The 26,756-nt window shown below is 45.6% G+C and overlaps 1 protein-coding gene across 9 annotated transcripts in view; it reads right to left on the reverse strand.

Moving 5' to 3' along the window:
* Window positions 1-26,367, reverse strand: part of LOC121595183 (voltage-dependent L-type calcium channel subunit beta-2) — a 104,888-nt gene extending 78,521 nt beyond the window's left edge. For 2 of the 9 annotated variants that reach the window (XR_006005132.1, XM_041918923.1), the window contains exons 1-2: window positions 26,091-26,358; window positions 21,367-22,129 (exon numbers count right to left, since the gene is read on the reverse strand). Coding sequence is in view for 7 of the 9 variants with exons in the window: in XM_041918923.1 (XP_041774857.1) it covers window positions 21,367-21,477 (111 nt within the window). In the remaining 2 variants the exon portion in view is untranslated. Of the gene's footprint in view, window positions 1-15,684; window positions 15,759-21,366; window positions 22,130-25,476; window positions 25,626-25,935; window positions 25,958-26,090 lie in introns of those variants that run through there. The other 7 variants (XR_006005133.1, XM_041918910.1, XM_041918908.1 and 4 more) reach the window with 7 other exon arrangements.
* Window positions 26,368-26,756: the final 389 nt, after the last annotated feature.

Raw genomic sequence — 26,756 nt, forward strand, 5'->3', positions numbered from 1 at the left:
TGGGCTCATCAACATCTCAGTAGCAGCATTGGATCATGCCATGGGTACGGAAAACAAATCTTCATCACGCCAGATCAATTAATAATAACGCTCCTACCGAGTACCATTGCTTTCGCCTTTCTCAAACCCGAACGGCCCAAGAATAGGCAAAGGGAAAATAATTCTAATCCCTCGGTACACGCTCGCCACTTCTAGCCAGGTGAGGTAGGTCCTCGACCGGACAATCAGCTAAAGAATCATTACTCATTTTTTTAAGTAGTTCAATAGCACATTAACCGAAAAATCTACAATCTATTTAGAATGTTGCTCCACCCGTTCGCTGGTACACACCTTGTACTCATCCCATGCCGCAGCCCGGCCGCAACGTAACCAACTATCAAAACATACTTACTCGCCGAGGGTATGATTGAACGTTTCTTTCACGTGTTTCTATTTCGTGAGAGGGTCGCGATGATTGTCATGAGACTGAGGAAAGGGGCAGCAGTTGAAGAAGGAATAAAAAGCACACGAACTAAGGGCAAGCGAGCGGACTTATTTCTTATGATTAATTGTTCCCGCAGCTCGATTCACGTGGATTTGCTTAATGGTGTGGGGATTGTCTTCGTAGTTTCCTTTTTAACATTGTGCTTCTAGCAGCGACGTAGTTGAACGTTCAGTTGTGATCATTTACCGTGGCTGCCTGGCCTGCCCGTTTGCTGGATCCATTTGCTCACCGTTGGCAGTGGTTTGTTTCTTAATTTTCTAGAACAACCGGCAAAGCAATTTTAAGTACGAGCCAAACCCTTAAATCTTACTTACATGTTCCCTTTTCGGAGTAGTGTTGGACGGAGGTTGGATGAGAGAGTAGGGCATCTCAATTAAATTCGTATTACTCGTTCACAGGGAAAATAATTCGATCGATACACCGAACCAAACTATGTGTTACGATGTGCTAGAGAGGCTAATGTAGCTGCGAGTGAAAAGTAAAAGGGCTCTAAAACAAAAGCCACACAACGAAAACAAGCTTTGCCACCCGTTCGCGGAGGAATTGTGTGTGACGAAGTGGATGAACGAATAAAAAAGTAAACAACTATTTTTACAACGGCTAGCTCCAGCAAAAAAAAAGCATGTGTCTACCCTCATACCACCGAGAGTGTGTGCAAGGTAAGGGATGGCGCAGACCGAGTAGTTCATGCACATTAAATTTCAATTAATCATCAGTTCAAATATCGTGAGTGGGTCGTGGGCTCCACACGGGTTACTCCTTTCTATTTTTAAAAGTAAGGTAAAAGGTAATGCAAATTGCCGAAAAGACGGGAGTAAAGCGTAAGAGGGAGATCGCTTGCTTCAATTGTTTTGGAATTGAATTTGTTGAAAGCGACACGATGTTCATTGTTTGTGGATTATTTTAATCAATTATACCTCTTCTGCCCCAAAACGCACTGCAGGATCTTCCTCACGAATTCCATCAATCTATTCGCTTATCTCCAGTCAGATACATCCCCCGCTCAACAGTTTAACCCCCTTTAAAACAACCCAAAGCATAATAATCACACACCGGGGTAAAAGTGTTGAATTTAAACAGTTTTGGAATTCCAATTAAGCAGCCAACGTGATCAATGAGGTGGGGAAAAGCGAAAAGATATCACCCGGGCGCACATTTCGAGGGAGGCGAAATCCTTTGCCCCCCCCCCCCCCCTCGACCAAACACTCCAACTATGCTCACTATCATCCACCGTTTCGATCATCTCCTCACCGTCCTCTCCTCCTAATACCGCAAACTGCTTGGGGTCGGATTTAAAATGCCATACTCATTAAAATACCCAATACCCAACCGTATTTCGATAGCACTCAGCCAACGGCACTGGGAGGAATCGTTTGACCATAGTCCATTGCCTTTAATGACACAGAGTGCTCAGGGTGGGGGTGGTGAGGCGGGAACCGGCATTCAAATGCGGCTCGCGGGAGAAAGAGCAAAAGATATCGAGCCGTCCGAGAGTGACTCCAATGTTGTCGCTTTGAACACTTTTGTATCCCAATTTTTTATTTCGGTAGTGGACAGTGGTGCAGACGATGCGGGGACTTCATTCGGTAATTTTATACAACCAGAAATAAAACACAAACGCAAACAACTTATCCCCCCAGCATCCGGCAACGACATGCACGGATTTTTTTCTCTTCCTCTCTTTCTCTCTTCTGTTTCTCTTGTGTCTTCCTCTTCCATTTATATGCCTTTTATCCCACCCGGTTCCCCTTTCCCGTGTTCTCAACATTTACCATTCCACGCTGTAGTACAGTGCGGTGAGGTTCAAATTTGAGCCTAATGCCCAGAAAGGATTCCAACCGGCTAGCAAGCGACGAACCCGCCGGACGCAAACGGGTCACAGCAACAACAACAACTAAAAAACCCACAGTAAAGAGAAAATCGAAGAAGATAAGTCTAATAAATAAATCGAATAAATTTATCTATTCCGTGTGGTTGCTTCTCCCATTTTCGGTGGTCAGCAGCCACCTTCCGCGCCATCGACAAACCTCTCCTGTGCAAGTGGGTTTTTTGGGGAGGGAAGATTCGGGTGCCCCACGATCTATCTCCTTCACCTCCACTGTCACTGCCGCTGCCGCGATCGATCATTTCCCTCCGCTGTCCTCGATTTAGTGAACGTTTGCCCCTTAGTGGCTGTGCAGGTGGAGCGAGGGGAAGTAAAAGAAACTACGCCAACATCTACACTGAGCGCTACGATTAAATGGTCGAAGCGTTGGACGTTTGGCTGAGCGCAGGGGTAAGCGGTTACCGTACCTGCAATAAACTTTACCACCTTTAGAGCCTATCGCCAATCGTCTAGTGTTTCCCTATCCGACATGTTGAAAAAAGCGTTAAGCCATCGCGTTTGAATATTACCATGCGTACAGCATTCAGTTAGTTTTACTTTTGAGAGATACAATTAAAATACTGATAATTAATTTTGCCTCATACAAATCAACGTGATCTTCACTGTTTGCTCAATTCCTATCCTACCCAAAGGATCTTTACGTTATCTGCTTAAACATATTTCCTTTACAGAACCATCAACACCACAAAACAAATGTGCTGATGCCAATGTACTGTCCGCCATGCTGCGCTTTCTCCCGCAAGCTCCTAATCACACCAACTAAACCGATCAAGCAACCAACAGCCCGATCGCCCAGCAGCAGCAGCAACCGTTTGGCATCAGTACAAAAGTGTAGCGGCTAAATGAGACGGCTTATCGCGGATCTTTTACGCGGGACTCGCGGTGCTACCATTACGGTGGCCGGGAACTCGCGCACGGCGGACTCGCGCGGTAGTTGGAAGGTATGCTCGTGATTTTATGCTGTAGAAGAGCGCCCCGTTGCCCTCTCGCTAGTCCGCACACACGCTCCGTTCGATTTATTGGAAAATGTTGACCTTTTCTCGATTGTATCGCTCTCTCTCACTCTGTTTCCCTTTTGGACACATATGCTTCTCTTTGTTCGCCTCGTACAGGATGGTAGTGCGAGTTATCGGCTCGCAACATTGTCTTCCCTCCCTTCTTTGCCACCTCCGCGAGCACTGGGTGATAGTTTTACCACATTCCACATCTTCCTGTTTTGTTTCTCTGTGCGTCTTGGAAATTCTGTCCAAAGAAATTTGCCTTCCATCCTCTTTTTCTCGTGCTATTAGAAAGCTCTCCTCACACGCTCACACTCGTTTCCATTAGCTCGCCCTTATTAACTGGCAGGGACTGGAGAATTTTTCCTCTAATTCGGTGTAATAAAATTTATTCATTTCCATTCCTTCCTTCACTGTTCTCTACCAAATCATCTCACCATACCATCTCATTGAAGAAGCACTGAAGGCGAGCGTTTTCTTCTTCGTCCTTTTGCTCATCTTGCTCATCATAGATATAATGCTGGCAGAGCTCGATCCGCAGCCGTAGTGTTTGTCGATATTTATTACGCACGGACATTCGGGCGCTGTACCAGTTGCCGCGCGTGGTCGTGCGTCATTCTAAAGCCAACATGACAGCGAACCTCTCAAACACACACACACACTGGTTGGCATGTTTTTCTCGCTACTTTTATCATACCCACCGGTACACCGGAGAGCATTGAGCACGATGACCGTGCGTGCGTGCGTAGGACGGTAGAGGGCGGTGAGGACAGTGACAGGTATTTATGCTGCCAGCAATGCACCTATACACACAGAGAGACAGAGAAATGTGGAAGTAACATCATCCCAAGGTTGATCAAACCCAATCGAGCGCCGTCTCTTTTCTGTGCTCATACCTCTTTCCGCACCACCACGCCCGGGACATTCCGATAGAAAGTGCTCAAATATCGGGTGCACGTTTATTAATGGCGTGTTGATAAAGCAGGAGAAAAGAGCAATAAGCACCATCCCCACCGAGGGACATTTCATCTTTTATCGCTTTCTTGCATATTTTCTATTCCGACTAGTAGATGCTTCTTTCTTTTCCTCGTACCTTCTTAATATTTCAACCACAACTGTAGTCGTCGTAGTGTTTATGGCTAACTTTTCATATATCACTGATGCGCGGTAAATTACAAACTCTATACCACAACCAAAGGTAAATCTCGTAGGTGTATTTTTTCCCCTTCTCCAGCGGCACATCTTGCCCGATGGTGTATGTAAATGTTCTCTCCTGTTGCACCGCTGCGTTCGATCGGTTGGGCCACCAGCATCAACGAGAAACATTTTTGGGACACTTTTACGTGCTCCCTTTACCCCGTGACCAATGGGGAGGGGCCACCGCAACACTACGATCGGGCGTAAATTAAGAGCAGTAAATCATTAGTGATTTACTGTGGGCACATTAAGCGCGATCCGAAAAGGTGGCCCAAGCATCCAACGGGGACCACTTACGGGACTGATTGAGAATCGGAGGGATGAAAGGGGAACAATCTTTTTTCTAGCATTCGTATGTGTGTGTGTTTGTCTGCCTGCACTGCAAATCCCCTGTGTCGTCGACCTCCGGTGACACTTGGCTAGCTGTTAATTGCCTTTTCGAGAAGCCATAACGGTTGTTGATTTCGATCGACAAATAATAATTAAGTTAAAGGTGTATTTTCATAATTAAATACTATGTCGAAGAATTGAATGCACATTTGAAAGCTAGCAGCATATATTAAAACTTTTTTTAATGATTTGTTGTTTGTGTTTCAATATAATCTTGCAACAATTTTCTTAGAAGACTCATCTTTTTCGCTGCCATTAAAAGCGTTATTAAACGAAACGAATCTTTCTTCCCCCAAAACGCAATTCGAAGATTAATCCTATAGCCCACCATACACCGCTACACCACTATGGCAGGATAAACAATCAGTCGTTAATAGTTCGGAAAAAGTGTCTGTAATAAAACGTTTCAAAGCCGAAAATATAATCAGCTACCTCGCCGTTTGCCATCCGCTCGGTTGAGTCGTCTCTCCCCCTCATGTTGCAGTTTTAAAACCAGCGCCCGAAACAAACCGGTAATGAAAGAGTAAAGACCTCATAGATGAAACGGAAGAGCCACAACATCTCAAATCAAGCCAAACACGAATCCTAGGTCTGTTTGGTGGCCGTTGTTTTTCGTCTTACCCTTTTTGTTGCTACGACCAATTGGGGTCCTACTTGCACACGCAATCTTCGCTTGGAAATGGGCACCTTGGGATGAGACTCAACGACCAGCAGGGGAGAAAGGAAAAAAACGGCCCATACCCAGGGCGGGAAACGCAGGACGCACGCGGGAAGACGATGGTGATAAATATTTATTGCTTTTGATTTTTAAACTTGAGCGTTTGATTTTTCTCTGTTTTATGTTTTGTTTTTCATCTCCCGTCTCGGTGTCCCATCGGGACAGTATCACAACCCGACAGGAAGGGGGCAATATTTACTTCACCACCCTCATTTCCACCCAGCGTGTCGTTTTTACACGGCCGCCTTAATTCTCACTTGCCCGATGGACTCCATAAACTGTGTATCTCCCCATTTTTTTATTCGTTGGTTCGTTCAACTACAAAAGACACTTCTTGCCGTCCAACTCGGGCGGCATAGAGGTTTGGGGCCAGTTTCACAAATTACTCACAGACCATCTCTGCGTGCAAGAAAATGGCTGACGCGAAGAGCCCGATTAAAAACCTTTCGAGCCGAGGGCTTACGACTAGGTGGCTTTTATTTATGACACATCTACCCTGCTGGCTCTCTCCCTGTCTCTCTAAGGTCCTATAATATGCCGTATTTGGGGAAAACGGATAAAGAAAACACAGTCACAAGCAGTCCGTAGTTGATTCTAAGCGCACAAATATTTCACCGTTTGTTGTCAGAAAATATGTCCGCATCCTACCGCTAGGCGGCGCGTATTAGGCACAGTGCAAAGAAAGGCCATAAATCCTTCACACCCATTCGTCCCGGTACAAGAAGCCGGGCAGCAGCAGCCGAAACCGAAGCCGGTACTAGCGGGTTATTTTTGGGAATGTTTCTGATAATGAACTCAGATGCGGCGAATCGCATAGGAAAAGGTGTATGCATAGAAAGATACGTTATTTATAATGCTTTGATTTTGGACCCGTGTGAGCTATGATGTTGAGAAGCGAGTTTTCGAGGAACTCCAAGCTCCAAATGGATCGATTACACAATAATTCAATGTGGGAGCTTTGGAGATCTTTAAGCTTTTAATGTGTGTTGAGCTGTTTGCTGCGAATTGCCTATGCTCATACAAACAATCCATTGCAAAACTTATAATGCCATCGCATAAAGCATTTTTGTTGTTGAAAAACGGTACATAGCAAAATGCTGTAAACAATAAATAATTGAGAGAATTTGTTACCGAATGATTCAGTGAAGCATCAGACAGAACAATGCTAACCAAAAGAAAAAATCTTGAAGCTCTGACGGCTGCCATGACAACGGAACGTAGTTAAAAACAAAACTACACAATAGCAGACGAACAAGAAAAAAGCGAAGGATTGTGTAATTTTTATTACTTTATGACACGTTGGCTCAGTGTGGCCAATGTTTATTGCAAGGATCGCTTCCATTCCACGGCTACATACGTACATACCGAGATAGATCTCTGCCTCTCTGTGGGTTTATGCTTCACTATGACGGGCTACGAGGAACGAGATGGAAAAGACTAAGCCTCTAATCTCTTCGGTAGGTTCGCTATATGACCAGCTTGATCGATCCCGTTCAGTGAAGATGATGCTAGAAACCTGTCAGAGGCGATCCACCGCGTCAGGTACGGGTAGCTTGGGCCTCTGCGTGCTACCGCGCCAGTGTCTGGTCGGAGCCGGGTCAACCACCGAGTTTTGATTTTTGTGTAACTGCCTTCCGTCTCACTCCGGGTGCTCTCCAACTGAGTTAGTTTGGATGGATGGGTGTCGCGTCAACTTCCCGATTCGTCTGTCTATGCCGATTTATTTAATGATGGTGTGCACGGATCAGGTCCTCATGTTACGCTACACAGAGCTAATTTATTTATAATTGAAATTGTTGCTCAAGTGTCAATCATAAGCGAGGGTAGTTGGATGATGAATACGGTAAATATGCTTTAGATAATGTTTTTTTTATTCAGTAGGGACGGCTTTGCCGTATTGCTTAAAAAAGATAGATAATGTTTTTAAGCTCAATTATTTTATTAATTTTTTTGTTATTCAGTACCTAAATTAGTTAATATTTTCTTATGGTTATGACTTTAATGACAAGATTAATACATATATTAAATCAGATCATCTCAGACATTGTTTGAAATTTGAAAAGCACTTCTCAATTATTGCCCTCAGCTTCCAACCCTTTTTGCGCCAAGGATACGAAGAACAACACATTTTCATACATCGGATTGCTTCTTTGCGCAAGATGCCGCCTCACGACGCTGCTCTGTGATTGTTCTTCGACTGTTGAACCAATTCCATCCTTCGTACCTCTATTCGCACCACGCACAACGTATTTCATTTCAGTCCCGGCAAGTGTCAGCATGATGACCGTTTGAATTCTACACCGCCAAAGCCGAACCACTAAAACAACTACCAACTTCTCAATGCTCATATTCTGCCCTGACTGTTCCTTCCCATTCCGCAATACACTCTTCTCCTTGGCAAGAAAAAAACACCATTGCATTTACTTTGAAACACTCCTCCCGACGCAACACACGGCAGGATTTTGAAAGCTTTCTCGTGTCCCGGGAACTGAAAACCGAACTCCTCGTACACCTCGTACACTGCTCAAGCGTACAGAACGTACTCCCGAGATATCCGTAATGACTTTCAAAACGTCGACCGCGTTTCACCGCCGTACAGCAGCCTGCACTCCCCAAGCCTTGCCACGTTCGCATTGACTTGCGAGCCGTTTAATCCATCGAGTAGCATCGAAACGAATTCGGAAGATGGAAATTAATCCTTCTCGCCCTCGTGCGTTTCGTTCAATCATTCGCGTGGAGTGGCACGGAAGGGTGAACCGTTGAGTAGCGAATATTATCTCACTCAATTTCGCAATTCTGACACTTCATCGCTCTTTGCTCGGTCAAATTGTTTCAACTCCTCCCGTTCCGTGGACCAGTAGAAGCAGCGGTGTATGAGAGTGAGCGTGTATTAGTGCGAATGTTGAGTTTATAATTATAATTTACTTGTCATATTCCCATTCGTTCTAGCAGTTCGTTTGAAAACGTAGCGAACGTAGCATTTTAGCTTCTCAGAACGTCGGTTGTTTGAATGCTAGATAGTTTCTGCTTTTGCATTAAAAATTTAATTAGATTCACAATTAGGTATTGCAACAGTTTTATACTTTATTTGAACTCCAGTTTTTATATTCTCACTTTTCAAGTCGTAAATAAGCTTCATGAAGGAAAAATCCAGATTTACTCTAATCCCCACTATTCATAGATACAGCCCATTATAATCAAGCTATCATTTGGGAAAGTTGGAGTTTCTTTTTTTCTTCATCAACCATTTCCTGATCATCCATTTGCAAAAATAAACTACACACGCACACACACACGTGCGCTTGCATGCGATTTCGCTCATGAGAAGAGCGCAACACAAAGCAACAAAACTTCAACCTTAAAATCCATACCCAAATGCCACTTCCGCCCCAGCTCGGGTGGAATCCGCTATGTTGACCGCTCGCAGTCTCCATCTTGCCCATTCTGCCATGTCTCTTTATCTATCGCTTACTTGTTTTCGGTCGTAGTCAAATCTTCACCTCCGCATTTGCACCGCCAAGCATTTCCCTCACTTCACACTCACCAATCTGATCGTATTATTTACATCCGACCACCAAACACTGAAAAAAAAATCCACCCATTATATGTCGTCCGAATCGTCTTCAGTGCTTTTTTTGCTATGCTTTGCTTTCGATTCAGTTCATAAGCCGGGGTGCGTTTCGTGGGAAAGGCGTGTACGCCGGGGTCGGTGCTTATGATCACTGCCCAACCGCGTGATCTAGGAACAAGCATCGCTGTATGTGGCGCAACGAATGGTGGTTGCTCGTGGCTTCCAATGAGCAAAATACGACAAAACAAAAACCATTCCTTTGTTGTCCGCTCCATCTTGGGCATATTTCTGTACCCCGCCAACAGGAAAAAGGTTTGGTGTTGCCATCGATGTGCAGGGACTAAACTATTAATTACCGACAGCGTCGTCATAAATTAATCCACCTGAAATTACATCTACACGGGCCAGCGATGCTGGGACTGGAGAAAGATCTCCACCCCAACCCATCCCTCCTCGACCATTGTAAACCGAACGAGGAAAGGCCAAGATTCAAGATAAGCTCGATAACAGCGCGGTAATGACCAATAATGTACGCATATGCGCAGCATCGCGCCCGATCGAGAGAAAGAGAAACAGAGGTGACACTCGCCGTTGAACTCTTAGCCGAACCGGGTGCGAGCAAACGAAGAAGAAGCCCCCGAGGGGAAAATAAATGGGAAAAGCGTTAGCTACGCTGGATTGGACAGGACGTGGGACGTACAGTGCCTTATTTTCTACTCCTCTCTTTCTCTATAAATTGGTCAAAATCTAACGAAACAACAACGCCCGGTTCCCGGATGGACTAGAGCGGGAAAAATGAAGCTCAATTTACAGGCGCCGTCCCGTTTTTGCTCACTGCACGGAAGGAAACACTGGCCATATACCGTTGAGCTGAGGGGGTGCGCAAGAAGGTACTGGCACGGGCAAGATACGCCAATGGCCAAGTGGTACCAAAAAGATGAGAAAAAATAAAATATTTTAAATTATTCAAATGATCAGAGCACGGTTGCCGGTTGGAGACGCAGTGGTGAGACGGATTTCAAAAAACTATTCACTACCCGGAAAAGACAGCAAGGGTTGTGTGATTGGGGACAGGTGGGGTAGACTGCGACACAACATGCGACTCTAATCGAGCGAAGGAAAATGCCGAAACGATATAAATAAGGCACATAACGTACGGCTTTTGACCGCTGGGGCGAAGCGAAGACTAGAAATAATCACACGCTTTTTACGCTGCGATACACCAATTTGGGATTATCGGGTTCGAACTATTAATACGTGGAGGCATGTGAAGAAAGCTGGGACAATGAAGCATTGGGTGAGTTTAAAAAATGTGTAAATATCATATGGTGCAATTGTATTAGGGAAGTTTTGTTTTATATTTGAATGATGCGTAGGTTTATCACACCAGCTCTTTTCACAAAATGTCCAACTACCATTAAATGTTTGTTCAACATCGTATGAACTACAAAATGGCCTTGGATCCCTCCATGTAGGCGAAAATAAATACCCCTGTTACTATGCGTGATCAAATGAACCGATCGACCGTATCGATAAACCTGAAGCGTACGCCCCAAACGTAGCACGGCCCGGATCGAAGATGGACGACACACCATTTGCACGTCTAGTGTAGCTTTACTCTAGCTTTTCAAATTCAAAAAGTGGTTCAAAGTGACCTTCCTCTTCCATCGATGCGGGGAAGCGAGAAACAGCATCAGGTAAGAAGACAAAACTATCCTACACTAAGCGTGGAGGCTGCTTCAAGCACAAAGATTTTCGATATGGTCAAGCGACGAACCCCTCGGTTGAGTGTCACCACTGGCCAACATTCCCACCAGATGCCCCGAGCTGAGGGGATTAATCACGGGGGTACCGCGACGGTACGACGGTCCAGCATGGAGTAGGTGAAACACCGAGCAAAGACTTTGAAATCGTTAAAATATGTAAATTTGGGGCTACAAATTTTATTTATTTTTGACATCATTTTCATCTCATACGCGCGCTCTCTATGCGGGTAGCTTGGGCAAGATGGGGAGACGTGCACGGGCGTTGTATGTGTAGTGTACGCTTTTTGTCCATCGGTGTTTTTGAAAGTTCACTTTGCATGTGGATGAATATCGATACCTTGGGAACTTTTGGTTACCGGACCCGGGCCTGGCTGACGACTACATGGAAATGTGATCTATTTGGGTTGTGTGCTTGAGCAAAGCAATAAAAGCTCGCTATCTATTGGAATGGCAATTAAGATTGTTTTAATTCTACCATCTGTCATCGAGTAGTCTGATGTTTCGTCTTTGGAGCTATCTTTGAATTCGTAGATCACTTATCATACATGTAAGGCACGAAAATAGAGATGATGTAACCTGGATGTATCTTTGCTTAAACGCGTGGATATAATATATACTACGGCGAACATTCCACGAATTACATCATTACAACCGTCTGCGGTTGTACTAATTGAGTTTGAAAGTGCTCTCGAATGTTCTGCTCTAATTCATTTACTAATGCCATCTTGTCCACTTTACAGTAGAGATTGATTTTTGGATCAATATTAACGCGCGAAATAATAATCACATCCATTTTGTAATGTGATCATACACATAATAACCCCTTCCAATCAATGGTCAAAACAAATAGAAAGGCTCCTCATTTATTCGCATTATTAAAACGAAACGTACTATTTGTAGCCGAACAAACGGTCAATTTAGCCAAAATGCGCCAAACCACATCGTAACCATTACGACAATAGAGCATCAAATCATCGACGTGTTTGCCGCGTAATGATCGAAATTTTATACATTTTCGGTAAATTACACAGCCGAAACGAGCCACAGACACACACACACTCAGAGCACAATCAAATGAAATTGATCTCCGATCGATCGGTTCGGTAAGTGCGGTAGTAGGAAAAAATAAATAAAACGGTGGCGGAAAAATACACTCCACCACACCACCAGCTTATTATTATGTTTTATTTTTGTCGGCAGCCACAGCTGTATAGTGCTTGGTGGTGGTGGTGGTGGTGGTGGTTGTGGAGTGTTTGGCGATCGTTTTTCTTCACGGACATTATTCACACCTTGAATCAAATCTAGTTATGACCATTTTTCCCAATTACGCCCGAACTAGGTCTCGTGCTTCGACCGAATCGAGTCGGCTCCCCGCACTGGTAGGAAAGGTAATGAGGTGAGCTATGCTTTTGGAATTTACTCAATATGACGTTTCACTCAAATAATTCACCCCCGGCAAAGAGAGGGTGTTTGTGTTTTAATTCCGTTCGTGGTGCAAGGCAGGGGAGTGAGGAGGAATTTCCGTGAAAACGTCTCGGAGCGCGTAGGCAAACGTACTGCGTCATGGTGCGACCACTACTGCTGCTGCTGCTGCCCTTCCTGTCACATAATCGCCCGAATGTATGGGTTTCGTGGAGTAAAGACGTTGCATCAAGCCACGGCATTGGCGCGTTGGCCTGCGTCATGTTCATTTCAATTAGCGGCCCCAACTAAACCTTACGCCTCTCGCGAGCGCCTATTTCGAGGGTGATTTTGAAGGTAACTTTCAATTAAATACCATTCACGCTACGCGGATCAGATGGGCTTGATTTGTTGCTGGGTTTCGTAAAAACCTACGGAGCTTACCGGTGGAGGTGTGGGACGGCGGGCGAGTTAAGTAATTATATTATACGTAACATTATAATGCAAACTATATTGAGCAATGTGGCTAAAGAGCTGTTTACACAGATCTCACTGTGAAGGACGCTGCCAAACAGATGGACGTAATTAAATTTCTTTAATAGAAGAGTCATTTACAGGTGACACAGTAGTATGCCTGCTCTTTGAACCGGAAAACCGATCCTCACCTTTCATTCGACACGATTCTCCTTGCGTAGTTCACGCTGAGTCATCGCACGAGACGTGGTCGGTGGTGATCGTTTGTCAAATGTTACCAGTCCCGTTCAGCTTCCAACGCGCCTAAACGGTCGATCGTCGCGCGGGTGCGAATCGCACGCGTGCCCTTTGGCAGGTTGGTTCGGGATCCAATACCATCACGATTCCCCGTCGCCGGTGGCTGTGCGAACTTTCACGCTTATTGAAAGTTACTGTTGACGGTTGTAACGATCATATCTTGATGCTTTCCACACTTTTCTTCAGATCGTGCCGCCGTTTTAACGATCGCTCTTGTCACGCGTTTTGAGAGGCAATGGCACGTGTTGGTCGTCCCACGAGCTGGGAAGCTTGAACATTTTAGGATGTGAAAAGGTGCAAACGAGGGATAACATGTTTGTCCACAGCTTCCTTGCCTAATTATGTTGATGAATGAAGGGTGTTTTGGTCGCATTTTTTATTCAAGTTTGAAAGGTATTTTACTGAAAGCTTCACAGTAAATGATTACACGACTGTTGATGTTGTTTGATTGAGGAATAAACAAGATGTATCTTTTTGAGCGCTCAAGGATAGCCAGTTGTCAAGCGAGAACGACCAAACGCATTATTTTCAACACACATTAAATGGCGAATACAACCATCAAACACCGATTTGATATAAAACACACACATACCATTCTATCTTTGACATGTTTATATCCACAATCGAAGATACAACAACTAAGCCGAGGCTTATAATACTGCCAGATTATTCCACTACAGCCAGTGTATCGCTCATCCAATGGCGCAAGTTGATGATCAGCTAGTATCATTCAACAACGAGTGGTTTATTTAAAAAAAAAACGCTTACGAAACGCATTATTGCACCTCGACTATTGCCTAACGCAGCACGTATGCGCCCATATACTATCCCATATTCGGGCAGCCAAAAAATCGCATTTGTACCCCAAAAACACCATCAATACGTTAGCGGGCGATTTGGCAAGATGAAACTCGTTTCGATAGAAAAAAAACGCATACGCTTCTCCTTTCTTTACGCTTCTTTCCATTGGAAGAGCTACTCTCGGCGGGGAGTGGCAGTAAAATTGAAGAGCTCTAGCAACGAATCCCCACACAACCCTCCCAATGCACTCCCAACCTCACCAAACACACAACACCAATACACACAACACCAAAATGGAGCCTGCCTCTAATGACAATTGCGTCAGTAAAGCCCGCCTTCTCGGTCGTACGCAATTAAATATACCACTTTTAGAGCTTTTTTGCTTCTTCTTTTCTTCACTGCTCTGTGGCAGGTTCGTCTCTTTCTCCATTCCGGCCAAAGGCATCGATGTCTTTCTATTTGGAAAGCTGCCCTCACCACATGTGTGCGTTTTCGTAAAAGTAGTTACGTTTCTCTTGGTACTTTTCTTACGCTTGTTCCCTGCTGGATGTACACCCTGTTTAGGTGCAAGCGCCCCCTAACGGGTGGGGAGGCTTTACAATGAATGTGTGTGTCTGCGAAACAAGTGGCGTTCGTTTGGGGTGATCTTTCTGCACGCGATCGGGTGCGATTGTTTGTTTGCCACGGAAGCATTGCACATATTGTTTGTTTCTGCAATAGGTTTTGTTCGTTTGTTAGAGCTTTACAAGTGATTCTATTCCCTTTCCTCTTTGGGCATCTTTTCTTCACATTAAACCACTCTTTCTATCCGCTTTGCATCGTAAAAAAATACAATCAACTGGAGACCAACTTTGAAGCACCTCCACCAAGCAACAGACAAACCGTGGCAATGCCAGTAGCCAATTGGAAACGAACTTCAAGCGAGAAAAGGGTGGTACACTAGGTACGAATGAAGTGTACATGGCAAATAATAATTTTCATATGCCCAAGCTTCAGCCACGAAGAAAAAACTACAAAGCGATGGTGGATTGGTCGAGAAGAAACCACGAAGCAGTGAATGACAATGGCGTCTAGCGTGTTGGCGCAAATGCCGAAATAGCGGACTAGTGCAGCTGTTTACGTTTTAATGAGCCCGCGCCATGGTTGGCAGTCGAAAGAGCAGAAAGATTTGCTGCTGAACGTGTTGTTAAATTCGAATTAACGACGCATCAGGCCAGTGACGCAAAACGAGTACAGTTAAACATATCGTTATATCAATAGAAGCTACCACGTGCCTAAAGTAGCGTTTGTTATGGTGACATACACTTTTTAACTTTGTTAAATTAATGCAACTGAACTGCCCAAAAATATATAAATTGGTACGTGTGTTTACACAAAATGGTTTACGCTTAACCAAATCCTATCGGTCGTTCGAAATACAAACAAAATTTCAACACATCGAACACAAACCATACCAATAACTTTGCAACAGCATTACCAACGCAAGCGATGGTTAATCATCCGATTTCAATGTACGAAGATGAACAAGAGGAAAAGGGGGAAAACAACACCAAAATGCGATTAGAGTCGTACCGAAATCCATAGTCCGATGGTGGTGGTGGTGGTGGTGGTGGTACGACTAAAACTTGTCCTATTTGCATAATACCTCGAACTTCGAAAGAAAAATTAACAGCACACACGCACAAGCACGTTAAATACGAACCGCTTTTAATGAGCATCCTCTTCCCTCGTTGCCATGTGTGATCACGCACATCTACACACAGGTGTGGATCGTAGTGGTGCTCGTAAGACCAACCGCGGTACTCACGTCGAGCTGTGTAAGTTTGCTTGATTCAAAACCAATATACTACGGTCCGGTGCCATCTTTCAGGTGTGAGACAAATTTGTGAAAAACGCCATATTGAAACTCCTTGCCCTGTTGCTCTGTTGCCACTGCCTGTCCACGAACCGGTTACCGGTTTGATCTCCGCAATGGCAGTGAGTTATGGAGACGCTGCTCACCAGGTAACACACACGCATCGCGTATCGTTTACGCATGTTAGACCTTATTGACTGCTAATCGGGCCCAAGGAAGACATCGCTTCTCTGTACCCACACACACACTCACACACAGCTTCAAATTTTATCCAAGTTTCTCTGGTGTGTTCGCGGTGGTGTTGATGATGCTGCTCAAGCATTGTGTCGGGTAACAAATCGATTGCGTACGCCCCATTTCAATGGTCGGATCGTGTGGCCCGAGACCCGGGATTAATCGAGCTGTCGATAGGTCGCTGCTGCTGCTGCTTGTGTCTTGCGTTGGAGCTCCAGCAGCACACTTGATTAAGAAGCTCGCTGACGGATGATCGACATTCGACGAATCGGTCCGGAGCGTGTTGCTGATGGATGGCTTCATAGTCTGTGCTCGCATCACGAGCTGTGGCTAATGGGTGGCGCTTGCGACTCAAAACATCACCCAAAGAGGGAAAAGCGAACCGACTTTGGAAAAAAACCTTTGGTGAACCCTGGAGCACCCGGAAAGATACGTTAATCGATCTCGCTGTGTAACTTTTGTTTGTTTATGGTCGTTGCTGATGTGCTTTTGGTTCCATAATAATTTCAAAACTCTAGGTCATGTGTTTATGCACTATTTGACGTAGTTCTCATGTCGTTTGGCCTGATTAGTTTTGTTCATGAATAATCCAGCAATGTTTTTTTGAAATTTCATATAAAACATTACAGAGAAGAAAGGCAGATGCACTTCACTTTAACCATGTGTAGTGTGAAGATTTCAAGAAGTCACTGGAGGTCAGCTAATGGTTTTCTGAAGATGTTGAAAGTAATCACACTTTCTTACAAATGGAGTCAACACATACGAGCATCTTTGGCAAATTTGCATCAAAACTGACTATGCCTTGTATATTGATCGCCCCAGTCCTGAACTCCATTGGCGGAAATGATTGATTCTGCCCCCTCGAAGGTCAGCACGAAACCGTTTAACCTCGGCCCAGCGGCTTAACCACGATTCCTCACCACATGCACCAGTCCTAACGGTTGTGTCTTGAACTTTGTCTTGCCTGTTTCCTCATTCTCAACACTGGCTGGCCATCTGCTGGTCAGCGGATCGTGTCGATCAATGCGTTTACGTGTGTATGGGTGTTTTGACGGGCCCTCGATTGTGACGCAACAATGCGAAAACAACTCAACGAACCAGAGAGCGGAGGCATTTTAAATCGTTTCCTTCCTTCCGTTGAACTTGCCAGAAGAGGTGCGGTCCACTGGGGCACGCAGCGGAGCCGAGAAAAGAAGAACGAATGGACAACGGCTTGATCCATCAATCTCGGCCCGGTTTCGTGTCAAATCAAAGCCACCGAATGCGATTAATCCCTCGCGATCGTTTCGCCCGGGCAGAGCGAAGGGAACATCGGTTTCAAAGCCGGACCAGCCTTTATTCTGCTGCACGATTGATATGAACACCGATGAGCAGCGGTTTTGACACAAAAACCGTGCTTCCAATGTGCGTCCTATCACGGCAGACGGTGGAAACCAAACCACAGCTCGCTACAACGTTGGCGAAAGGAAAAGTGGAAAACAAAAAGCACGCCGAACGAATCTCGAACGCCGCCGTGCGACGGATTTTGGCTGTTTAGCCACGGGGACGAACAAGGAACCGGCGAAGGAATGTATCGATCACGTATGTGGGCCGGTTATTGACGCCAAGCGTCTCCACCCCCCTTTAAGGGGAGGGAAGCAACACGATGTTGTTGACCTGAGACATTTTGCGCGATACCCCGCGAGCTATTTCACACCTCAATGGGTCAGTAGGCCGCCCGAGTTACTCGCGTTGTGTTGGTGGACTTTGAAAAGCGCACGCTTAGTTCCTCTGCTGCATACGGGACAGTGTAATCTAAGCCTTTTTTCGCACTAAAATCGATAAAAATCAAATTTGCAATAGCAGTTTGATCGAAAATTGAACCAAATGTCACAACTTTCGCACGCTCTTGGACAAATCATGATTCAATTTCATGAAGAGCTTTTAAACCAGTTTGTGATGACAAAGAAATTTTCAAATATTTGCTTATTAACTGAATGCAGTCGTTATCTAACAAAGTTCAGCTTCACTTCCCAATTGTTTCGAAAGCACACATTTGACCATATCCAAACTGTATCTCAAACTACGCCTCACCTTAGAGCTCACGTAATGTATGTGACATTTCGAAATGTGTTTAAACCGAAGCAACAAACGACAGCGGCACTGCCGCAAACAAACAAAAAATCACATCAAATATTCAGAAAATAAATAATACCCCAAAATTAACATCTAAACCGCCGAAGCGTCGTTACTGCCTCCGACCCGGGCTCATCGCATTAAAGTGCGTCCCACCACCAAGCTCTACGACTTTTTGGAAACCATCGGCACACGAAACACTGGATCAGCGTCAGCAATCGGATCCTATTCGATCGGTCGTGTCTTCGTGGCTGTTCGCGTAGTAAAGTTTACTTCCAATTTACCACACATTGACACTAGGAGCGCTTCGCTTCTCTCTCTCTCTTTCTTTCTTCCTTTACCTTCGTTTCTATTGCGATTAGCTTGCTATCGTTAAACAGGCCACACTTACAAAATGAAAAAAAGACGTATCCAACAACGCAACCGACAACGAATAAATACGAAATTCCTAATTCATACAATCGATATCGCGCCATTTTTTATGTTCCTTCGCTTAGATACTTACCATACACGTCGATTACTGTTTGGGGAGGGAAAAAACGAACATAAAATCAAACAACCCAAAATTGGACACGGGCTGTTTCGGTGTGCGTGTGTGTGCTTAGCTGGGGCTCGTATGGCGCGGGCACACCAGTGGGGATGGGACAATGTTAAACGAGATGAAGGCCATGTTGAATATAATTACGCATCTCTTGGCGACAAATGCTCAACATTTGCGGTTGAAGGATTTTATCTCTCGCGCAAGGCGGTGTTTTGCATTGGCCACATCACCGGCCACTACGTCCCACGATCGCGCCGAACCCGAAACGATCGTCTTCATTATACACGTTCGTGTTTGTGACTCATTAGCAAATATTTCAATCTTCATTTGGCAGTTCGTACCCCTTCCCTTCCCGTGCTGCTCTATCTCGCAGCGATATATACATATAAAACCCGCCGCCTTGTGCCTTCGATAATATCAAGGTGGCGTTTGGGTGTACTGGAGTGCTACCCTCGCGCTCCCTCCTACCACGCTGTGCCCGTTTGACCCAAACCGGTGGACCGATGTAAGAAAAAACGCTCCCAACACTGACTATAATTTTTGCAAGACAAAATGAATAAATACTGCTAGGCAATAAATTGAATGGGTTTTGGATTTTGGAGGCGACCGGGCGAGAAGCCGTGGTCCGCACTGGTAGTGCGCAAAAGACATTCGAAGGCCAAAGTATCACATAATGATATGCAAAATAATGACAATACACATAAAATCCAAAACCCTGGTCGATTCGTATTCCGCGCTGTACCGGAATGAAGCGAAGCAAATGTGTTGTACGGCTTTCTCGTAGTTTCCAAATGGTGAACACATACTTTCGGTAGGGGAACTAGATTTTATGATGAAAATAATGTCGGCTTAAGGTTGGCCGTATCCTGTTTGGCGGTGGGCCTTCGTGAAAGGATCAAATCGTACTGCTGCCACCCCACAAACACCGTGGGAATCTTGTGGGGCTATAATGTTGTCACAGCAAACGGTGTTGCATCTAATTTCAAGCCATGTCCCAATTGCCATTGCACAGGCGTAATCAATTTAAGCCAAGCAGAAAATTTGCATTTTATAGAGCAGCAACTTGTAGGATTCAAGTGCAAAAAACAGCAATTTTAAAACGATATGAGAAAACGCTACAAATCAAATGTTGTCACTCGATTGTAGAGCGCGTTTAGTAGTAAAACAATAAAATTCCATGCATGCATCGTTGACCTCCCATAAATCTTCAAGCTTGCCAAGTTAATTGAGGTATAAAAAACACGGGGGGTTTTTTCACAGTGATTCTATAACAATCTCGAGCAATTATTGGAAGTACAAGGTTGTGGTGTCCTATACGCTGTGTCAAACATCGACCGCAATTTACATGCACTGGAAAGGTTTGAAGTCAGAAGTAAAGAATTGATTATGATACAATACTTTAATGAGAATCCATTATTTTAATAGCCAAACTCCTCACAAAATCTTTGATAAAACTTAACCTTTTGTTGGATAAATCCAATTCCTATTAAGATCATCATGCCATTCTCTACTGGCCAACCAACAATTTCGTAAGAGCTGGCGATGGATGTTCACCTCTGATGATCTTCGATAAAGGAAACCCAAATTACCACGAATTTTATTCATTAATAATCCAAAACCCATGCCATGAACCTTTACGACGACAAAACGAAATCACTGGAACACACAAAAAACAGAGCTAAATAATACACTTGGCTGTTCGAGAAATTAAATATCTCGCATCGAAACGATTCCAACACCGGGATGGTTCATCCGCTCGATTGGACACGGGGGAATGGGCATGCATGAAGACGTATCGAAATTAGAAACGTTCCAATTATCAAGCCACGGTGGGGAGGAAGGGAATGAAATAAATCGACCTGTCTCCAACTTTTAATATCAACACTTAAACACCCAAATGAGGCTCTTTTCTGCCTTCGCAGTCCAGAAAGCTGGACTTATTGACGGTCTGAAGTCGATCGGAAAGAGAAAACAACACTGTTGTGCAGCTTAGTGAGTGAGCGAATGCTTGAAGGAAGTGTTGAGTGCTCGGCCTCTTTCAGCGCATCAAAATGTGAAGAAAGAAAATACAAAATGCTTCGTACACGGTTATTCAAATGAACTGCACGACGCTTAAATTGTTGCAAGTGGAGTTTTTTTTCTGTGTTTTCTTTTAAGCCACTGCCATCCATGCCATGGCGGTAACTGACTGGCCTTTCATGCACTACTGGCACTGGGGGAGATTGATTCAATTGTTTGACTTTTGCCGCCCAACATTAATTATCGCATAAACCCTTCGTTCGTATTTTTGTTTTTCCAGCGCTGGCGTTAATTTCTTTACGCTTTGCTTTCCACCAGAGTCGCAAGCTGGCACACACACATACAAACATCCACACACTGGCGGGAATGCCCTAGTTTGCGTATCATTACACCATCGCACCTTAGCATGGAAGCTTCTCCGCGTCGAGTGATAATTACGAAACGTGCTTCACCCCAAAAAACCGGCCAGCACAACGCAATGACAGCTTCGCTGCGCGTAATGTATGGCCACGTGGTCATCCGTAGTCTCCGGTGGCCGTGGAGCGGAAAAATTAACGCAAAGCTTTGCGACCAAATCCCACAAAGAAAGAGAGGGAAAACAAATCCGACAGTTTGCTTACCTGCAGTTGTAGTGTTTCCTCGAAACCGTCCGGAAACTCGGTACAGTGGGTGTCCAAATTTTGGGATAGCGAAGACGTAAGATGATGTCTCGCGTTCATCCCAACCACCATAGGAGCAGCCGACGGCGGGGCAGGGCTGGGAAAGGCCGCAAGCTCAGTTTCGTATTCCGTGGTGATGGTTTTTCGGGGGACGCTCCGATGGTTAAATGAAAACGATACCGAAAAGTATCCGTTGACGGCTGCTAGCAAAGCTTTGCCGAGGTCCTTCCCTGCAGTACGAGTGGTGAGAGCTGCAGCACTGTTGGCATCTATCAGCCACCTATTATCAATAATCACTAGAACACACACAGATACACGCACTGACACACCCACACTCACTCACTTATACACTTTGATTTGGGAGTCGTCGATGATAAACACACTAACACGGGCACCTTCAATCTTCTTCCAATCACCTTCTAACGCAAAATTCCACAAACTAAAGCACGAAGCGGATGATCTTCAATCAGAGCTAGACTTCAAATTGAACTCATTTCATGCAAATTTCCTCAAACCAAAAACGAGATTACACTCTCATGTTGTATCGATAAGCTACTTTTTTAACTACCCTCTCACAACTGCATCATTTGTTGTCTAGCCTTCTGAATTAATATTGAAACATTTCGCTTATCACCTTCTTTTTTCTCTATAACTAGGTGTTGTTTTTTTTTCACTAAACTTCACCGATCAATCAATTAACCAACACATTACTCCAGCACCAGACCTAAATTCAATGAAAAAAGAAAAGCTCATAAGTACAACATTCAACACTTGTTACACTCAACAAAATGCTAAAAAAACAACAATGGAACAAGTTCAATGCCTTAAGTCTCTTTTTACTTGTTTTCAAACATGTTTTGCAGACCCTGGTACAACATTTTTACGGTAGGTGTAGTTTACGGCCTTGACATACGCCGAAAAGAAAATGAATGGTGACAAATATACCAAACGTCCGCGCCCATACAGGTATACTGCGACCCAAAGCGATCAATTATCGACTAAACAGGGTATCTTTCATAAAAGAAGAAACTGGGTAAGAGTTATTCCATATTTTCATGAGTATCTTATTCCGTTCGATCTCAGCTGAAAAATAAATCCCTGCACATGGTTTTAAAGCATACTTTCGGTACACATCTTTCAAACTAGTTTTCCATTCTTTTCTTCCACGTTTTCCATCACCTAAGTCAACTTTGGCTCGTATTACAATCACTCTCCCGGACGTCCTGGTTTTGTGTCTTGTAATGCTTACCCTCTATTTCTCTCTCTCTCTCTTTCCCTCTCTCTATCTCTTCCTCTCTTTTTCTACTTTTCTCCAGTCGAATGCAACGGGTCAATTTCCTTGCGTGCTTTCCCTCCCTCACGGCCATGTCTTCTCTACTCCGGCCAAACGCCGACTTTACTCGTTTTAGAATAATCGATAATACGTATTGCAGTATTTCATGCTAAGTAGGCTGCCCGCTATCATATATCTTCAGCACTTGGTCAGTTCCTGCAGTTCCAGGAAAGCACAGGCATGTGTGCGGGTGGGCTGGCACGGCGAGGGGGGCAATACGGCAAAAGTTAACCAGTGTACGCATAGTGCAAAGGGGCCCAGTCATGTCCATGCCGTTACAAAGACACACCTGTTATTGCAATAACAGGGACAAAGTAAGGCAACATCGATCATCCTTCACAGCTGTGTGTTTGGTGCGGCGCTTGCCAATCCTTCCCATGCGGGGCCTCTCACTCTACCCCGAGGGAGCGCAAAGAAGGTAGGGTGGATGAGGCGGGCATAAAACGCGGTCAGCTAGTGTGTGTGTGTATGTGTGTACGTGATTACGTAATTGGCGCTCGAGGCGCGTGCTAAAATACCGGTGTGGCGCAATTATTTTGCCCCACCGCAAACCGCAAAACTCTCCCGCTGACCATTTTCTTCCGCTCACACAAACAGACGCACACACGAATCCTTGTGGCGAGTGTGGAGCGAGTGAAATGAAAAAAAGGCAGGAATCTACCCACAGCCATAATTAGGGCTCCATTAAGGGGCATATACTCGAGCAGCAACAAAAAAACCAAAAAAAAAACAGGAAAATGAAAAGCGAACGATTTTTCCATCCCCTTAGAGAGACAGAGAGAGAGAGAGAGAGAGAGAGAGAGAGAGAGAAAGAGTGCGAAAAGATACCCTACATCTACCTTAATGCATGCGTGTAAGAGCGAGATAGAGATAGAGCGTGAGAGAGTGGGTGCTCTCATGGGGGTGGAAAAACTGAAAGGAAACCGGAGAAATGTCATCATCGCGCAATGTGAGGGTGTGTTGCGTTTATTTCAATTTTTGCCTCAGGATCCTATCCGGCGTTGCCAACCTCACTCACGGCGGTGGTCGCAATGGAAATCGCACAAGCCTGCACAAGGGTGCGGCTGATGCGTGTTCGCTAGGTCAGGGAGCGAGAGAAAGAGAGCCGAAGCCGGCCGGGACAGTGCAAGCGTGTGTTTGTGTGTTTGTGCGTTGGAGAGCGAAAGTCCCCCGAGCGAGCGAGCTGATATCGAGCACTGATAGGGGCGGTAGCAGTTGGGAAGTTGGGAAGAAGAGACCAAACCGTTGGCGACAATTGGAATGACGGCTTCGTCCGTCGTCTGGGCCGTCCATTGTGGAGGGTGGCCGCTCGGTGCGTGTGCACGCCGAATCTGTTTACCATCGATACAGCTCTGGCGGTTGGTTGGTGGCGGTTCGGGTCATCTCGTCGCCGACCGGTATCGATTATCCGGTCGCACCAGGAACAGGCCAGCCAAGCATGCACACACACACATACACCCACGGACCACAGCAAAACTGACCGAGTCGTGCGGTCGAGTCGATGAAGTGTCAAACGAATCAAAACAATCTACCAAACGGAACGACCCATTTGGCTGGTGTGCTTGACTGCCAGGCCTACGTTGATCGATTGAAACGACTTTTGAGTAGTGAAGTACACCATCACCAAGGCCTGTAATGGACAAATCAAAAGCAACCACGAAACAGCATGCCAGCAAACGCCAGGACATTTGACACGTAGACCTCGTAGAGCCGGGCCAGTTGCCAAAAATTAATAGGTGAAAATTGAATTACCGCTTCGTGCGGGGAGGAAGTTGAGCTAAATACAAGATGCGAGGACAGTGAGCGGGAGAAATATTAAAAGCTTTCGTTTGCTCGCTCTCCTTCCGGGGCTGCGGCGAAAAAGGGCACGTGCCGTCATAATAACCCTGGGAAAGATAGACACACATACACACACACACACACGCGCACAGACAAAAGGACACACAGGCGCGAGAGGCGCGCGTACAACGACGAAAGATGTTGATTTAATTTATGATCGCACGATGGCATAGTAATTCGATTTACCCACGTACCATCAACAACTGAGAAGGCAGAGAGGAAGAAAGTGAGAGAGCGGCAGAGAGTAGGAGGAAGTTGGTCAGGGGTGAAGGAAAAGGTCATATCAAATTGACAGGACGTATCACCTTCTGGTGATTATTATTTCCTTATTTTTTGTCTGTGTGTGTGTGTGTGTGTGTGTGTGTGTGTGGGACGCCCATTAGAATCGTTCTTCGCGAGCTGTCGACGTGCAAAGCAGTATGGATTAGCATTTTCGGTCCCGGATACACGTGTACCGGGCCTGAAAATATCGAACAAACGAGTGTAGGCTGGTGAAGATGCCTTTCCACGCGAAGACAGCAGCAAGTGGAAGGAAACTTCGACAGACCACTTCGACACCCACGCCGAACGTCCACAACCCCCTCTCTCCCGAAATGCTGTCAATGCAATCGTAGAACTAATTCCTTCGGTTCCCATTCCGTGTCAGTGATTTGTCCGTGAAACATCAAAGGACATATCGGTTCTCCATCACTGCACGGGCACGGGGAGGCGGGTGTTATGATGACGAGACGGTAGAAGAAGAAGAAGAAAATATCCGCCTGAAGCTAGCCTGAGACAGGCTACGAAGGAGAATCGATACGAGCAGGCTTAGTTGCCATCGGTGCACACCAGAGGGCACTGTTTGTTGATACTGTTTTTCTTTCCACTTACACAGCGCACACACACACATATACACTCACCTATACACACACACACACGCTCGCTTCGAGTGGAAAAATCGTTAGTTTGTACGCTTGGTAAGGGCTATAGATTCGATAACTTTTCAAGTATTTTCAATATTGCTGTGCCACTGGCGGTAGGATTTCCGATTGTTCACTTCAACTGTCATACTGTTGTTGAGTCTAGGCCTACTAGATTCAAATCAGAAAGGTACAGATATCTCAGCGAAAGTATCTTGATGATCTACAGCACTTGGTTGGTTCACATAACTCACACTGTCGTGCGGTCATGTTAGAGTCACTTTTGATTGGAAGTTTCGGTGGTGGAATATCCTCACACTTCATCAATAGCCTCTGTTTCCCAATACACACATCGCTTCACATTTCACATTGCGTTCGAAACGACAACAACAACAACGACACAATCAATATTGTAAGCGCCTGGCCGCTGGTTTCAATTTTCACCAGAACCTTGTTGACCTTATTCCCACCATTGGATCGACTTCCCGAGCTCTACACACACACTAACACGGCCGTAGCGGACCCCGCTGTAAAAGCCATCACTTGGCTCGCTGGGCTGACGTCTTGCCGCTCCCACTCCCTCGTTGCCTGCTGCCGTTGCTGCCACAACTCACCTACAAACCACGACCAACCATTTCACCCAAAAGCCTGCCTGCTCGCTGTCGGAAAGACCGACCACTTTTGCACGCCTGGCACCACCAGCGACGGGACAGCTTTTTCACGCACCGAATTCCGTTTGCATCAGCCTGTTTTGAAACGCATTTCAGCACTTCAGCACCGAAAAAGGGGAGCACAAAACGTACGCGCGCGGGCACAAACTCCACATCAGCAGCCACTACTACTGCGCTTGGGTAACGACGATAGGCGATGACATTCGCAGCGCACCAGTTTTCGTCTCGGCTCGGCCCGACACCGTTCATCCGCGTTTGGTGCCGTATGACAGCGGTAATGAGTAACCCCGGGGTCGCCCACCCATACACACGCACGGCCACGGAAAAGGAAAATTTCGCCGACACAGACACAGGGCCCACACACGGGAAGCTAATTGCGGGCGGGCGAACGGGAAGAAAACAATGGCACTCGCAGCCGGGGACACTCTTCTAGCTGGGTGTTCATGCGCTGCTCGTGCTCGTGTTGGCTCGTGAACGCTCCAAACTGTCAAACACCCTTCCCGGAGCGGGAGCGCTGTCAAAAGCTCCCCGGCCAGAACAAGGTAGCCCGGCTGAGTTGCCACACCGCTGGCGCCATCCGGGCCGGGTCAAAACGTTTTCCCGTTGTCC

Source organism: Anopheles merus, chromosome 3R (assembly GCF_017562075.2).
Source record: "Anopheles merus strain MAF chromosome 3R, AmerM5.1, whole genome shotgun sequence".
NCBI classification, from domain to species: Eukaryota; Metazoa; Arthropoda; class Insecta; order Diptera; family Culicidae; genus Anopheles; species Anopheles merus.